Below are 17,992 nucleotides of genomic sequence, written 5' to 3' on the forward strand. Positions count from 1 at the left end.
TGTACATACCTAGCAGAAATGTATCAGTGTGCATTGGTGAAAACTAAGCTTCCACAGAAAGGCTGGTGAGTGTTGTTGAGTTTAGAATCTCAATTTCGGGCTTACATGCCTGATTGACATTTTTGGGTCTATGGTCCATTGCAGGCTGGCCTTACATCTTCTTTGATCCGAAGTTGTTCCTCATGCCCGTGTTTTAAAACACAGAAGTTTGAATTTGTTTTGTAATCTAATAATACTGTATTTTCTTTTAATTTCTTCCCCATCTAGTTTAACCTCAAGACTTTGAAAATAAATACACATGGCACAGATTGTAATATTTTTTCAGATGCTATTAATTCTGCTACTTCATGATTACATCTCAGCTGAAGATGGGGAAACAAGAGCAAGTAAGTCTTAATTTTTATTTCAGATGAGGGCAACTTCAAAGCATGCCTTGAAATTATAGTATCCATTTTCTTGTCCTCATGTACACTTCTGTTGATGGTGATTTTTTTCTAGTATAATTTTTCTCGTGAAAATCATATAATACATGATAAGTAACTTAAGTGTCTTCTTTCTCCTTTGGGAAGGGAATGTCTTTATTTCTTTTTGTGTCTTGGAAATGCCCAAGGGGGCAGATGGAACTGTGAAGCTCCAGTCTTGATTTAAACTTGTGTCTTGAGTATTTATATTTTCATTTCTTCACAAGTCATGTTTTGAATAGCTTAATGTTATGTGAGAGAAACTAAATAAGAAAAATACAGTTTCTGTGAGAGGAAGCTGAGATAACCTCAGCTCTGGGACAGAACTTCTTGCATATTCTTCAAAATTAGCATCTCAAACCCCACTAAACCAGGTTTTACACTTTAAATCTGGTTTATGTAAAAGGAAAAAGTTAAAGCAAAGTAGCTTTTTGAAAGACAAAATGGCTGAATAAAAAGAGTATGGAAAACTTTGCTCTGGCCACAGTGACACGTTCTAAGCTCCTTTCGCAGTTGATGGAAGGTTGATTCTTTCCTCTAGTGAGTTATTCCCTCCATCTGAGGATGTGCATATAAGATGGATGGGACTGTCCTGTAGAAATGCTTATGTCAGTCCATGGCCTGTAGTTGGCAATTTAGCCTAAAAGCTCTGTTTATAAGTGACTACAGCTAGGAGAGCTGAATCCATGCCTAAGTCATCACGGTGTTACGTTATATTTGTTAAATGCTTACGTGATCTTCTAGTCTGGAGGTTGAGCTCCTTCCTTGAGCGTTTTTCTAATACTAAAGTCAGAATATACTACCAGCAACATTCAACTGAGACTCAGGATTTTCTAATAACTAGTTCTATAAGTGCCATGTAGCAGTGTCAGAAGTTGATTAAAATGTATTTGCAAAAGGATTGGATATTGCTGCTGTATTCTGGAGTATTCAGACTATAGCCTTCCTCTGCAGTGTGCTTGGTTTGCTAACAAAAATGAGTTTTTATGTTTATCATCTCTGCAGACAAAAAAATATGGAAAAAACCAAAATGTATTCATCTCTGCTGATTGCATGAAATGCAATTGCCAGCTAAGGAACTAAATTCCAGAAATTTTCGTTGTTGTTTCTGGTGATAATGTAAAAAACAGAAAATGGTATGGTTTTCAGATACCAAGTTGGATCTGCATGGCTTACAGAAATAGCTTTGTTCTCTGTGATAAACTCAGCTGATTTTTTTTTTAAATGAAATTTATCTGTCAGTATAGATTCTAATATAAACAGTAATTGATATGAAAAATATTTCTTGTGGAAGAAGATAGTGGAAAAATTAATTAAAATACGTGTTTGATTTTTGTGGGTGTTTTTTTTTTTTTTTTTAGGTTGCAGAACTGCCCCTGCGGATTTAGTTTTTATCTTAGATGGCTCTTACAGTGTTGGCCCAGAAAACTTTGAAATAATCAAAAGCTGGCTTGTCAATATTACAAGAAATTTTGACATAGGGCCAAAGTTTATTCAAGTTGGAGTTGTCCAGTACAGTGATTACCCTGTACTTGAAATTCCCCTTGGAACTCATGAATCCACCGAAAACCTTGTCAGGGAAATGGAGTCCATACATTATTTGGGAGGAAATACAAGAACAGGAAGAGCTATTCAGTTTGCTTTTGACCATCTTTTTGCAAAATCTTCAAGATTTTTAACAAAAATAGCAGTTGTTCTCACTGATGGAAAATCCCAAGATGAAGTCAAAGATGTAGCAGCAGAAGCAAGGAAAAATAAAATCACTCTGTTTGCTATTGGTGTTGGCTCAGAAATTGAGGAGGAAGAACTTAAAGCTATTGCTAACAAACCTTCATCAACTTACGTATTTTATGTTGAAGATTATATTGCAATATCAAGAATTAAAGAAGTTATAAAGCAGAAACTCTGTGAAGGTAAGTGAGTATAAAATATTTTAAGTGTGCAGAATGTAGTTCTGTTCCCATATTTCTGTATTTTGTAAGCAGAATGCATGATTAATGTAGCCTGATGCACTTGATATTCTTTACTATGATCTTCTTTGTGGAAATCACTCCCCAAAAGTTTTCTCTGTTAGACAAAGAAGTATCTTTGGGAAAGAGATGATGCTTTAACACAGGGTGTGTTTAATTTCAGTATGTTGCATTTTGCCCCAAGCCCCAAATTTTTTGCGTTGGTAAAGGTTATAAACCCTAAACTATTGAGCAATTCTCTTAGTGCTGAGAACATAGGGCTTACTTTATACTTTTCCTAGGTGCAGCTGATACCACAATCTAGTATTTCTTCTTGACAGTTGAGAGGATAGCCTATCATTACAAACAGGAGTTCTTCCGCTAGTACGTATTGAAAAACCCAGAAGAAGACTCTTGGCAAAAGTGCTTGGAATTGTAACAAGCTGTTATAATCTTTTTTAGAAGGATTTTATGGAAGAATTTGCCAAGAGCAACATTGTAAAATGACTTTTTAGCTTTAGAACGTTAGCAGCATACTGCATTGAGTTTTCTGGTAACTTTGTGAAACAATGGCTTTCCCATACATATATACATAAAAAGTTAGCAAATTACTTCTGAAATACATCACTCAGAAGGACTTATTATACAGCAAATATTTATAAGTGCTATTTTGTACATGTTTTATTACCAAGAATGATGCAAGTCATATATTCAGTTCTTCCATGATTTTGCACTTAGTAAGAATGAAAAAGAGTTTTTATTTGCTCTCACTTTGAGTATGGACTTCATTGAAAAGATATGGTGATACTTATGTTGAGGATAATAGTGTTTATTTCTTGATACACTTATGAAAATCATAATAATTCCTTGTGGCTGATGTAGTAAGGTGGTCAGTCCAAGAATTAAATCAGCTAAGTGCAGCTAAATTCTTTAATAAAACTTCATGCAGGGGGAAATTCCCCAAAGTAAACACAATATTTTCTTTAAATAAAGATTAGAAGAAGTGACGTATTATTTCATCAAGGTGGATTTTCTGCTTTCAGAATTAAGTTAATAGTATCCTTTAAAATTTGGCTGCAATATTTGACAGGACTCTTACAGCCGTAATCTGCGAATGTTGACTATGCATACGAAAGTGTACTTCTGTTTTACTTTAAGTGACCTTTTGCTTCCACTCTTTTACGTTGCGGTCTTCCCTTGCGTTAGCGTTGAGTTGCCTCTCTCAAAGAGTGATCAGAGCTAGTTGGCAGCTTCATTTCTAACTGCAATGTCTTTAGCAGGTGAACTGAAAGACTAGTAAACTGGAAACTTTATATCTGAGTGGTGGATTATTTTATTTGTGTTGTTAAGATTCACTTTGACTCTGGGAGAGGAAGTTCAATGAGGGCAAAGCAGCAATGGTTTTCCTGTGATCAACGGCATGAAACTGCGTGAAAATTTTGCAGTTCTGTCTTGATTGTCTTTGTTTTAATGTCTAAAAAGAATGCTAGCCTATACTCTGTGGCGTTTTTAACTTTGTTACTATGTGACCACAGGTATAAGAGCATAGGGGCAGTATTTCCTTTCTGGAGAAAAGAGGGTAAGGTTTAGTGGCTTGTATAGCAGGCAATGCTATTACAAACAGCCTTGCAGATGGAGGGCTTTTAGGAACTCTTCTCCGAAGTAACTAATGATAGGACAAGAGGAAATGGCCTCGAGTTGCACCAGGGGATATTTAGATTGGGCATTAGGAAAAATTTCTTTACCGAAAGAGTGTTCAAATGTTGGAACAGGCTGCCCAGGGAGGTGGTGGAGTCACCATCCCTGGAGGTGTTAAAAAACAGGTAGATGTGGCACTTCAGGACATGGTTTAGTGGGCATGGTGGTGTTGGGTTGACAGTGGGGCTTGATGATCTTACAGGTCTTTTCCAACCTAACAATTCTATGATTCTATGATAACTCTAGTGTTTGTTTTAGAATACAGCAGGATGAAAAAGCCTGCTGAACCTGTCATCCGGAGAGGACAATGGGGCTAAAAGAGTCCGCAAATATTTAAGGAATATTTAATATTTATTCTGGTAGTCAAATGTTCCTGTAGTATTAATATTCTCTAGCAAAAATATAGAAAAGATTGTGTGTCAGGAACATATTTATAAACAATACTGAATGCAGACCTCAGAAGTATGTCTGGAGGATGCTGAGAAAAGTTCCTTTGTGTTAGATAATGGGATTTAACATCAGAAAGTTATTTCATGCTTCAGGAAGGAAAAATAAACCATCTGAAAACTGTATAAAAACACTAAAAGGGAACAAGATTTCAGTATAGGCTAGAGAGTTGCTGTGTCTTGTACTATGCACTGCACAACCCCGTTTCCCATGGAGGGCAGTCCTTATTTTGCCACTGACTTCTGCATTCTGTATAATGGCTCAGTTAGTTATTAAAAATAGTCCTGCCAGAAGATGTTACAGAAGACCCAAAAAAGATCTACCTTACTAGAAATGTTTTGATGTAGTTCTTCAATGTGCCATTGGAAATGAAGGATACTTACTTAATGCATAATTTTACAGATGCTTAATTTGTATTGTACTGGTTTAGAACAGTTACTTTGGCAATGATCCAGAATAATGGCCCTCTCACATAAAGTAATCCTATTTCTGTATTTATTTTTTGATTTTACATCAAATTTCTAATACTGTAACTGACCAGAGATTCTTGCATTCATTTTCTTGTCAGTGTATATGATTATCTGTAATTTGTATTAGTGGCAATATGACTGTTATTCAGCTTTGAAATAAATGAGTTTAGAAAATGTTTCCATGATAAGAATGCACAGTGAAGAAACCTGTAAAAATAACTTGTTATTACTCTTACTTAATATCATAAATATGTTGACTTAAATCCTGCATCTGTGTTTTGAGAAGAGTGAGAAGGAATGTTGTGTTGGACTTTGTATTTCCTTTTTTTTTTTTTTTTTTTTTTTTGGGAAACATTTGGTTGATAGACATTTTAGTTTCCAAAACGTAGGCAGAGAATCCTTGCAATTCTTTCTTGTAGAACCAGCCAGATAACTTTTAATGTATTTTTAATTTGGGAGGCAGGTGGCATTTTGATGTGGGCTGGAAAAGAAAACTTAAGGGGAATGTACAGGGCTTCTTGCTGCTGCCCCAGGTACCTGTGGCATGTCCCCTTAGGGTGGATTGTCCTTTCCCACCATAGGTAGTTTGTGCAATTGCTTACTTGAATTTTCTTGGAGTTTGTATATCCTGCTGGCCCACCAGAAAGGGGTAGCTTCTGACTGCCCTTGGGTTGGTTGAAAGAGAAACTGTGTAGCATTGCTTATATTCTAAAGAGAAGCCAGTCTAGACCTTTGAGCTGATAATTCCCTGGCACTGAAACATGAGTTTTCCAGCCTGTGGCTGGTCCACATGGAGATGAGACAACTCTCCACCCCTTCTTTGGAATGTATTCCTAACCTCTTCCCTTTTTATGAACTGATGATTTTCTGAAGAAACAATGGGGAATGAATGATGAAAATGTATTTATTGTAAATAGTTTAGTGTAATTTTAATAAACAAAAAGTTGTTTGCTTTCTTTTAATTGATTTATTAGTCTGATACAATGTTGGCTTTAGCATTAAATTCTACTCTGCTATCTCACTTTTTTTTTTTTTTTTGAGGCAACTTTGGTCCACTGCCTAGTATTGTTTTTGTATAAGGAGAATTAAACACTCAGCTAACTCTAGTTTCTACAGAAAATATATCACAGAATATTTGTCCAGGGAGAATAGCTTCGAGCAGATTTCAGTGTAACGGACAAAATAGATCAGAGTCCATTTTGAGCAGAAGAAGCTGAAAAAAATAGTTGCAGATAATTCTACCTTTATCCATTTTCAACCTGATTTTATAGTTGGGAGGGATGCTGGATTAATCTAAATTAGTGTATCATTAAAATTAACATTTATAATTTTGTAGCATTTTGAAACAATACAATTTTAGAAATTAAATTTGATATTATTAGTCAGATATTGTAATACCTTTTAACTGCAATTAGTATTAATTCAAAATAGTGTGTGAACATAATTGCAGTAAAATATGACATCTCAGTATTCTCACTTCATGTCTCTGAGGATTCTGCATGTCACTTCTCTTATGTTATGCTTAACTGGCAGTTCTCAATTCTCTTTTATTTCTTGAAAGTCAGCTACAAAAAATTAGGTAGGTGGGAGGTTACTTTTTGAAAGTTTTAAGTCATATTTTGAACTATGCTTGCATTTATTACTTTGCAGAATCTGTTTGTCCAACAAGAATTCCAGTGGCAGCTCGAGATGAAAAAGGATTTGACATTCTTGTAGGATTAGGTGTGAAGAAAAAGGTTAAAAAGAGAATTCAAATACCAACCACTAATGCAAAAGCTTATGAAGTAACCTCACGTGTTGACCTGTCAGAATTGACAAGGTATTTAAGTTTATAAACACTTCTAAATTTAGTAAGTTTTTTGTTTGTTTGCCTAAAGTGAGAGACATTTATTTTAAGGTTCATAGGAATGTTCAAGTACTGTGTTTTTGTCCCCTTCCCCCTCATTTAGGAATGTGTTTCCAGAAGGTCTGCCTCCATCCTATGTGTTTGTTTCCACTCAAAGATTTAAAGTGAAAAAGACATGGGATTTGTGGAGAATTCTAAGTCTGGATAAGAGACCACAGATAGCAGTCACTATTAATGGAGAAGAGAAAACATTATCATTCACTACAACAAGTTTAATAAATGGCACACAAGTTATTACTTTTGCTGCACCTCGTGTAAAGGTAAGGAGTAAGTCATCATCATGCTGGAATAGTCATTTAAGTACGCATTCTTCCTTTGCCCTTTATGTTTTGTAAAAATGCATGGTCTTATTTTTGGCTGCTTAGGCATTTAAAAATAGATGGGGAGTACTTTACCTATGTTTCCAGAGTGTCCACAGTGATCATCACCATAAATGCTTTGCAGGTGCTTTCTACTCAGTAGTTTCCAGCAGGCAATTGTGAAGATTACAGAGACCTTTTTTCACACAGCTCTTTGCTTGACATATACTGGAAACTATTTTCTGCCTTTGATATGGAGACTAGAGAATATGAATGAAAATAGTCCATTTTAGAGATATTTTTTGTTAAGTGTCTAAATTTTTTAAAAATATGTAATTACAGAAGTTACTTTCTTCTACAGAAGAGTAAAGAGCCACTTACAAAATGAGAATTCAATCTGAATTTGTTTGCTTCTTTGTTGCATAAAATTCCTTTCAGCTACTTATTTTTCTCACTGAAGGGATTCCCCTCTTTGTGCAAACCAATTTGGTTGTCTTCTAGTGTACTCTAAAGGTTCTCTTTCAGTTTTTCTTCAGTGATTTCCAGTGAAATATTCAACTCTTGTAAGAAAGATTGTCTCAGTTGTAGGTGAGGCAGAGGAAGGTGATTGAATGTCTCTACTCTTGCATTTGTAGCAGTATGAGAATATGCAGCCCAGAGATTCCCTTTCCTACCTCAGGGAGTATTATTTAAGTGAACAAAGAGGGATGCTTCAGCAGACAAAGAGTGGGAAAGATTTACTGCTGGAGAGCTTCATGGCCAAGTGGGTTCAACTTTTCTGGGAAACAGTGGCCTGCATTTGAATCCTTACTCCAGATCAGGCTGAAGGAATTTGAAATATAAATCCTCAGAGAAGGAAGGACTTCTGTCCAAGAGAAGGTCTTAACTACTAAGCTTTTGCGAGGGAGAAGTATATTATTTTTCTGTTATTGGATGGAGAATTTTAATTTTTATTTCTGAATTTCCTCTGCCTTTATATGATTATTTGTGGGTGAAAGAATTTTATTTCTTTAATAAGGAGTTAATTTACTCTAAGTTGTTAGAAAATTCCGTTTCAAGTCAATCCAGAAATTTGTATTTAATTGTTTCTGGCAGCTACAGTGACAAATCAATCTTATTCCCGCAGTCCCAGAGATCCATAAACTTCACCATGAAAGAAGACTTGCTTTTTTTTTTTCCTTTGTGTTTCTCCATGTTTGTATTGCTATTATGGAAAACAATAATTTTATGCCCTTTTTAGAGCTGTATGTCTAAACACACTATAAAAGTCACTATGCTTTTAATGAACCTTTTTATTTAATAAACCTTTATTATAATTTATCACTTTCACTCAGGAAAATGGAAATGTTATATATTCTGATCTGTTCTTTATTTTATCTTGTAATGAGAGCCATTGTAAATAAATCATAGAATCACAGAGTGATTTGAGTTGGAAGGGACCTCAAAGATCATCGAGTTCCACCACCCCTGCCATGGCAGGGACACCTTCCACCAGACCAGGTTGCTCAAGGCTCCATCCAGCCTGGCCTTGAACACTTCCCGGAATGGAGCATCCACAACTTCCTTAGGCAGCCTGTTCCAGTGTCACAACACCCTCAGGGTGAAGAACTTTTTCCTTGTATCTAGTCTAAACCTGCCCTCTCCCAGCTTCCAACCATTACCCCTTGTGTATCACTGCAGGCCCTTGTAAAAAGTCCTTCCCCAGCCTTTTTGTAGGCCTCCTTCAGGTACTGGAAGACTGCTATAAGGTCTCCCCGGAGCCTTCTCTTTTCCAGTCCAAACAAGGCCAATCTCTCATCCTGTCCTCATAGGAAAGGTGTTCTAACCTTCTGACCATCTTGGTAGCCCTCCTCTGGGCTTGTTCCAACAGCTCCATGTATTTCTTGTGTTGGAGGCTCCAGAACTGGACGCAGTATTCCAGATGGGGTCTCATCAGGGCAGAGTAGAGGGGCAGAATCACCTCCCTTGACCTGGAAATAAAAACCCAACCTACAAATGAAAATAGAAACAGAGGTGCTAAGGGTGTATACTATTAAGTGAAGTAAACTTATTTTCTGTTTATGTCTGCAAAAGGTAACAAAAATACATAACATGCTGAAAGATGTATGTTTCAATTTACTCTTATGTGTACCAATTTAGCGTGGGATTAATCTCTATCAAATTTAGCTATATAAAAGATAGCAACTAGGCTAGTCTAGGCTAAAGAGCTAGATTGTTTTTGAAATTAATGGATAGGCTCAAGAAGAAGGCATTTCTTCCCGTGTTGAATTTCATTTCTAAAGTAGGTGAGATAAATACTTCTTTAAAGCTATCTAATTTTCTATTACTTCTAGAACTATTTGTTTAAACTAAATCTTAAGATTTAGAAACCTGAGGTTTTGTGTGATGGTGAATGTAATATGTGGTTTATTCATTGCAATATTGAGATTCTTTCTGTCAATGTCATGTTGTCTTTAAGACTGTTTTGATAAGAGATTAAGTAGAAAGACTTTCAAGTAGCAATTTCTTTTCACCATGATTTAAGATCTGAAGTGTTTGAGACATTACACCACCTCTGAAATAAAGGCCTCTGGCTTCAAGTTTTTGACAAATACAGGTTTGAGCATGTTCAAGATCATAGACTGAAAAAATATATGTGAATTATAAAATGATTCTGAAATAGGGATTAATTATTACCAAATATTCTCTTCTCAATTGTAATATTACTTGGCAAATACTTTTTTGCGTGTTCAGTTTGCAATTTTTTGTATTACAAAACCTGGATCATTGATCATCTCAACCATTAAGAGTAGTTTAAGTATTGAAATATAGATTTATTGTTGTTTAAATTGAAGACATTTTGTTTTAAACAATTCTATTTTCTTCATTTTTCTTAGACATTATTTGATGAAGGCTGGCATCAAATTCGTCTCTTAGTAACAGAAGAATTTGTAACTTTGTATATAGATGACCAAGAAATTGAAATGAAGACATTACATCCTGTTTTAGGTATTTACATCAGTGGCCTAACCCAAATAGGAAAGTATTCTGGAAAGGAGGAAACTGTACAGGTAAGCATATACTAAACCTACAATAATTCAGAAATTCTACTGTAGGTTAGCATTGCATTGGTGCCTTCTGTTTTCTTGAACTTACTCTTCTAGTTTACATTAGGCTGAAATTTAATATACAAGATTGTAATAGTTAAGAGGGAATGTAAATGGTCAGGAGGACTCAGCACAACGGATACATCCTGTGCAGTGAGTGCTTAATTGTCTCACTGACTCAAGGAGCATTGTATTTGCTGAAACACAAATTTAATGCAACGTGGTCTCCTGAATTTGGGAAACAGCGTCTCAAAGCAGGGTATTTCCAATGTGTTTGACACTTGCGTATCATTTCCTTCCATCAGTGTATGGGTTATGCTGGTAAAAGAGGGAGAGAACAAAATTTTGATGAAGTTTCTTTCTCATCACTAGCTGTCTTGAAAGTACAAGGTGTATCAACTCTGTTTCTGTTGTATTGCAAATATTTGATACTCAAACTGCCACTGTTTCATTCTGCTGTGCTGGAAACCCTCCCTGGAAATCCTGTACCAAGGTTCTCCTCTGTTCTGAAGAATGTTAAAGTCCTTTTGCCTTCAGCTCTTTTCAGACACCAAAAAGCTGTTTAAAACTTCAGGCTGTATAGGTGAACGCTGTGTAGACCAGTGGTGAAGTCTATTATGTTGGCAATATTCCAACGTTGGCTAAATAGATTGTTTCCTTACATTTATAGCAATGTGGTATTTACATTACTATTTAGACTGATAGTAATGGAAACAATACTAAGAAATACTGAATTCTTTACGTAAATAAACATTATTTTTAGTTATTTTGAAAGCTATACTTTTTTTGTACTCTAATTTCATGATCTTTAACTGCCTCTAGTAAATACATTGATGTGTTTGGCATCATCTTCATTAACTCTTCTCAGATATCTTTACTCAGTTAGTCCTGAATTTTGTGTGTTTGTAGCCAGGCTTCCGTTCTATTATTATCATATTCTAAAAGCGTATGTGGAAACTTGGATGGCAAGCTGTCTGTGTGACTCAGCATTTCTGGTGATAACATTGTCCCTAGGCTGAAGTCCCCCTTTGTGAAAACTGCTGAATGTTTGTCACAGATTTCTGGTAGGACTTCACGCACTTATTGCAAGGAAAGTAGAGATTTCAGAATTGTAATCAGTCATCTCATGTATTTTCTTGGTTGGTGCAGGATTATAGCTTTTCTGTAGTTTTGTGCATTCTAGGATTAGAAGGTTGGTTGGTTTGTTGTTGTTGTGTCTTGTTTTTTCTCTTAAGTCACTGCAGAAATGTGACTTTTATAGGTTTCCAGTAATAGTTTCTGAGTTAAAGAATGTTTGTAGGAAGACATGTTATCTAAAATAAAAATGAAAACACTTTAGGAACATCAGATTGTATAAGAACCTCTTTTGATAGTGGACTTTTGCTTTTTAAAGCTTTATGTTATGCAGCTAAACTCTAAACCAAATTCTTTCAAGCCTCAGGGATGCTTTCTGATGCTTCACCAAAACTTACTAATCTTACATCTAATAGGGACAGGGCAGTGTAGAAACGTCTTCCCAGGACTTTTAACATAAAAAAGAAAAGGTTGGTTTTGCCTGTGCAGTTGCAACCTGTTTCCCAATGATATTGGCAGCTGCTGTAATTCGTGCTGTGCGTGTTTGGATTTATTGCCAAGGATCAGGGGTGGTGATTTCTATTATTTTAGAAAAGAAAGTCTTGGATTGATTATTTTCCTCTAGATAATTCTGTTACAGAATGTTTAATTATTTGCACATATTAATAATTGTGAGCAGCCTAACTAAAACTTTAATTGATTTGTAACTGTAGCGGACACACAAAGCTTCCAGTTTCTCCTGGTTTTTTTTTAATATTTTGTTCCTTTTTTAAACTTGTGGATGATATAATTTAAGAAAAGTATAGTTTAAACTAACAATGTCAGACTATTAACACTTTCTCTAAAAAAAGTCTTTTGTGTTTTGAATTATAGTTTGATATACAAAAACTGCGAATCTACTGTGACCCAGAGCAAAATAATCGAGAAACAGTCTGTGAGATCCCAGGATTTGTGAGTATGATAGATGAATTTTTGAGGACTACTTGGCATTTTTTTTAGAAATCACTGTTTAAAGCTGACTAAATGAGTTCTTAAAATAAATAATACTACATTGATTCAGCTGGTGCAAACAAATGCTTGTTACCTGTGCAATATCAAGTGACACAGAACTTGTCTGTTTTCAGCCTTATTTTTGCACAAACATATTTTAAAAGTTTTTTTTAGTTTAGATATTTGATGGTGGAAATTTGGCAGCAGTATAGAAGAATCTCAGAATCTTCTGTTACAACTGAAGATTGTGAACATTATAAATTAATGAAACTACTAGGTTACAGCAGTGTAAAATACTTTAAATAGTACTTTTTAACTTATCTGATACGCTTCATGCTACTTGTCAGGTCATTTCATTTCTGAAAGTTTTGTACGTAACCAATGAAACTATATTTGCAAATGACCTTTTCCTATCAGAAGTATCTATGCTGATGTCTCTGTTAAACATCCCATTAACTGAAATGTCGCCAAGATTTCATGAAATATGTTATGGATAAGACAGAAGTAAAATCCTGTTCAGGATTTTATGAGTCATTACACCATTAGGAAGCTTACGGGGATCCTTTGACCCTCTCTTTGCCCTCTTACTTACGGTTAATTATGCAATGAAATTGAAAGCACATGCAAACAGATTTGAAAGCCATTCATGACACACAGTGGAGCCAGATTTTCAAAAGCATTCAGCTACCATCTCAAAATATAAGCAAGAGATTGTTTTGTATGTACAGTTTCCTTCAAAATGCCCTCCTTTGCTGTCTAAACCAAACTGAGCTAAAGATAATCAGACACCAGTGTCTTACTATGTAAACCCATATTCTTCACATTATGATTTGGTTTAGTATTAGGACCGTTTTGCCAGTTTGCCAATAGAACCTCTGAATCTTCAACATCCAGATGTTTTATTTTTTGTCAGACTTGCACAGACCCCCAGGTAGTCTGTTTCTCTTCTGTTTGTTTGGGGCCAGTGTATCTGTTGCAATAAGCACCCTTATTAGGGCTTTTTCAAAACTCACAGCTTTCATTTAAGCAGTGAGTGGGTGGCTGGATTATTAGCTGTTCTGAAATCTGACTGTGTGTGTCAAGAACTAATGGGGTCAGGAACACGTTTGTAATTGACTATTTTTAGTATATTTAGTATCTGCTATTTAACTGCACCGCATATCTTTTTGCTCTTTACAAAATAGAAGTAGGACATGAAAAGTAAGCAAATGAAACAAATTTTTGCATAAAGAAAGCAAACACTAAAAAGTCCATCGTATCTTGCATTCTCTGTTATTTGGCAAGTCCAAGGAAAAAGATTGGGTTTTACCAGTTTAGTTTCACTTGCTGTTGTGAATTAAATTTGGACTTTACCCATGAAATTCTGAATTCCTTCAGAGAATAAAAATGTTGGAGGATCTCCAAGGAGGAATATGTGGTTATGGCTGTATTCTGTCACAGTGTGGCTCTGTCAGAGCTCCTGACCTAAGCAGGACCTGTATGTACTAATTACAGCTTGAATTCATCCTCTTTCCCAGAGATACCTAGCTGGTAGTAATTTTAAGCTCCCTCTATGATCTGTGGAGAAAGATAACCTTCTCTACAGGTTGCCTAAGATGAAAATTGAATACAGAGGAAGCTGTCTGTCTCCACAGGCTGTGTACGAAGTTTGTGGTGACTGTGTGCATTAGAAAACTCCCGTACATGGTGCAGCTAATGGTGGCTACTAAACCATTAAGACAGACAATTTCATGGTTGGTATGCTGAAATATTTGGGGATGGATTATTCTGTGGTGTTGCAGATATTGGAAAACTCAATTCAATTGATAGTAGAGTCTAATGCAGTCACACAGGATAGTGAGAAAAAGCCAGCCTTGCCTCTGTGCTGCTGTATGTTTTCCCAGATGTTGGATACAGGCAGAGAGCTGAGATTTTAGAAATGTTTTGCTACATTTTCTGACATAAATGAGTAAGCAGAGGATTTTTTTGATGAGAAGTTACTCCTAGCAAAAAGATTTGACCCAAATCTAAACATTTAGCATGTAAATATTTACATGGTTCAGTATTAGTTCTAGTTTTGTCATCACCTTTTAAGAGTTGCTACTGGTACCTCCTGTTGAAATGAACTAAAACTGGTACCTCCTGTTGAAATGAACCTTAAATGAAATGAACTAAAAATTCATACGCATGGATGGCAGCTGCACATAAGTCTGAGAAAGTATAAAATTTTGAATTATAATTCTTTGGCAGTTACAGCCTTAAATTTTATGACTGGTTTTGGGAGTGTTTACAAATGAATAGATTTTGCTTATTACAAATATTGCTCTACTCTTAAACTGCATTTCTTCTTGTTTCAGAATGGAGAGGTAGGCTCAATCCTAAACTGCTCAAACTCACTTTAAGGTAGTATTTGACTTTATATAAATTTCTTACTCTTCTAGGGAATATACACTTTGTTTTGAGAAGTGGATGGAGGTTTGCTAAGATAAAAAGCGCTGGATTTCCATCAATTGAACTCTAGTCAACAGACAAGTTAAAAATCAGTTTTCTGAAAAAACCCATCTTTATTAGAATAAACAGCCTGATTTTTTTCCGTGGTTCAATGCAATTGCTCTTATTTGCAGGGCTGGATGCTTTTGCAAAGTGAATGGGGGTATGCACAGTCAGGTAGCTGTTACCTGCATCATGCTAATGGGAACTCCCTGGAGGGGAGCTTGTTTGAAGGTTTAGTATCATAGCTTCTCTGACCATCCTCATGACTCCCCTTGGTACCATTGCAAAGGAAACGTGGATTTGTGTTTTGATCAATCTTTTGACCTGGAGAAAGAATTCCATTCAGAGATCATTGTAAAAAGTCTGCATTATTTTAGAAATATGAGTAAAATGTTATAGAAAGTCTTTTAGATAATAAATACGAAATCTGCTTTTTTATATCTTGGATTCTTAAATTTATGCCTTTCCATAGCTTTAAGAACTTGCTGGGTGAAAAAGAATTCACTGAATCTAACTTCAGCTTATAAATTTAGTACAGATGGACCTAAATACCCTGACCCTGGGCAAATGGATTTGATCTAGTAGCTCCTCCCTTGCCCGCCTTGGTAAAACACTGAAGTTTCATGTGGTCTTAATGGAGAGAAGTAAATATGTGAAAAAAAAAAACCAAAAGAATTCTCTAGAGGGTAATGTGGTCTGCCAAGGTATAGTGTTTACTGCTGTTTGTATAAGGAGCATAGTTTGGAGGAGGTCACCTAATGGTCTTTGGAGGATGGGTGCCCTGGGTGCCAGGACTCATGACTTGTAGGAGTCGGTGGTTGCAGCCATGCACCACCTTTCCTCAAGTAGCTTCATAGTTGGGACATGTGCCCAGGAGGCAGGAGACTTGGGCTTTGTGTTCTTTTCAGGCTTGCTACATATGATAGCATGCCCACCAGTTGTGGTCATTGTGTTATACGTAATATTTATTAGATTATTTTTTAAAACTTTATTATAGTTATATTTGGTAGTTGATCACACTTCAAATTATGAATATCGATTAGTTTAGGAGAAGAGTTTTGCATGTTACCAGATTTATCAAACTATATGACAAAATATTTGTGGAAAAGCAAATAGTTTCAGATATCCGTCCAGTATCAGTACTTAAATTTTTTATTCATTTTTCTTCTGGGTAAAATGAATTAATGCATGGAAAGTAGTTGGAGTGCAATATTCAGGTAAGCAGGAGTTCCAGCTGAGCAAAGGACTGAAAGACAGGATCTATGCAACCTAAGGAAAATCGGCTTTATATAACATTATAACGTTATGATACGTTTGTTGAACACTTCTGGCATGTGTATTGATGGCTGTTTTCCCTCTTGGTAGTGCATGAACGGTCCTAGTGATGTAGGCTCAACGCCTGCCCCCTGCATATGCCCACCAGGAAAACAAGGACCTCCAGGCCCCAAAGTAAGTTTCCATTCTGTCTATATTGAGCATATATATGACTTTTTTTTTTTTTTTTTCCAAATTTCATGTTGGCCAGTCATAGTCAGGCAGATTAAAAAAGTAGGGAAGAAGTTCTCCTAATGCTCATTTCCAGTGCATGAATATAGTGATTAGGATCCTCAAGGCCAGGTTTTGGTCCCATGACACTTAGTAACACAAATATATCTTCTATTTTTTGAGGAAAATGCTCATGGATGTGAAATTGTGTTTCCTTGCTACTCTTCAGCAAATAATCTTGCACTGTTAATTGTTTGAGAATTAAATGGGTTTCTAATAAAAGTGTTTTAATGGAGAAGTTTTTTCCTTCTTTGTTAAAGACTGGACTAGATGCTTACTGGGAGAGTTCCACCTTAGCTGTTCTAGTGACCTCCCTTCAGTGTTGGTGAAGGATTAAAATGAGAACCAGACTTGAGACTCAGATGTCTAACAAGGCAAACTCAAATCTCTAGTATTTTGCTGTAGTACCTTTCTCAATAGTTGCTAAGCAGTGCTTCTAGAGTTACTAGCTTGCCTTACAAGGGTAGACAAGAAAACCCCAAACCGTTTTCTTTCATGAAGCAAATGATTAAAAAACCTCTATTCTCATTATATAAGGGGTTGACAGTCTGCTGCAGCTGCCTCAAGTGAAAGGAATTTTTACTACAGTGGTGAGGGTTTCTAGTCATGGAACTGGAATCCACAAGATGGATATTGTAATTATTTCATGTAATAGAATTTTTGTGGTTTTTTACAGTCTTTTTCTCTTTAGCATATTAGAGAAAAAAGAGAGAGAGAGAAGAAAGTATTTATCATTTAAAAAAAATTGAAAGCTACATCCTCTAAAGTATGAAGGAGTGTGAAATGTCAGAATTAGGGTGACCCATACAATTTTATTTAGATTCCTGCTTCATATGCAATTTTTCAGTTGCATTGCAGTATAGTATTTGTTTGGGGATAATTGAATAATACAGGTGACAAGATGGTGCCTAACACAAAAGACTGCAGAAAGAGTGAAAAGGAAGCCAGTTTAAGACTGTATAGGTTATTTTAGTTACAGTATTTCTTAACTTTTGAATACTGGACTGTAGAACCATACAAATTTAAACTTAATTTGTGTGTTTGTGATATTAATGGAGTACAATAAAATTAATTAAATTAAAACAATTGCAAAGTACAGGTAACTGATATTTTCACCTTTTCAAGTTAAAGGCATAAAATTTCGTAGTTTAAGTAGTACATAAGAAAGCAAATTTATTCTTGCTCAAATCTCAAACCTGGACTTCTTAATTTGGACAATAATAATTCTGGATAACCTGTTATTAATTTAGCAAATTATAACTGTTATACTTTTCTAAAGACATTATTCTACATCCTTTCTGATGGCATTTCTGTGGTTTATATGTGAAAAGATTTTTTTCACAGTCACACTGAAACCTAGTTTCCTAATTCCCTCCTAATGTCCTCCCTGTTTATAACAATTCTGCAGCTGTAACTGACCCACGGGTCTGTTGATGGTTCAGGCTAAAGGAAGTGGTACCTGCTTAACCCTTCTGTAGAAGTAAAATGTTTTTATAGATCAAGTCTTATTGGATTTTGCTGGTCTCAAATCAAGTCCATTAGTAAAATGAACAGAGAACTTTAATACTCTAGGAGGATATATTGAGTAGGAAGTT

At 35.6% G+C, this 17,992-nt stretch overlaps 1 protein-coding gene across 2 annotated transcripts in view; it reads left to right on the top strand.

The window, feature by feature from the left end:
• The first annotated feature begins 298 nt into the window (after nucleotides 1-298).
• Nucleotides 299-17,992, top strand: part of COL21A1 (collagen type XXI alpha 1 chain) — an 87,968-nt gene continuing 70,274 nt past the window's right edge. The window contains exons 1-8 of one of the 2 annotated variants that reach the window (XM_086461514.1): nucleotides 299-386; nucleotides 1,823-2,374; nucleotides 6,676-6,844; nucleotides 6,975-7,191; nucleotides 10,107-10,280; nucleotides 12,264-12,341; nucleotides 14,717-14,725; nucleotides 16,218-16,301. In XM_086461514.1, coding sequence (XP_086317640.1) covers nucleotides 299-386; nucleotides 1,823-2,374; nucleotides 6,676-6,844; nucleotides 6,975-7,191; nucleotides 10,107-10,280; nucleotides 12,264-12,341; nucleotides 14,717-14,725; nucleotides 16,218-16,301 — 1,371 coding nt within the window. The remainder of the gene's footprint in view (nucleotides 387-1,822; nucleotides 2,375-6,675; nucleotides 6,845-6,974; nucleotides 7,192-10,106; nucleotides 10,281-12,263; nucleotides 12,342-14,716; nucleotides 14,726-16,217; nucleotides 16,302-17,992) is intronic. The other variant, XM_086461515.1, reaches the window with a different exon arrangement.

This window comes from Leptosomus discolor, chromosome 2, assembly GCF_034619465.1.
Source record: "Leptosomus discolor isolate bLepDis1 chromosome 2, bLepDis1.hap2, whole genome shotgun sequence".
NCBI classification, from domain to species: domain Eukaryota; kingdom Metazoa; phylum Chordata; class Aves; order Leptosomiformes; family Leptosomidae; genus Leptosomus; species Leptosomus discolor.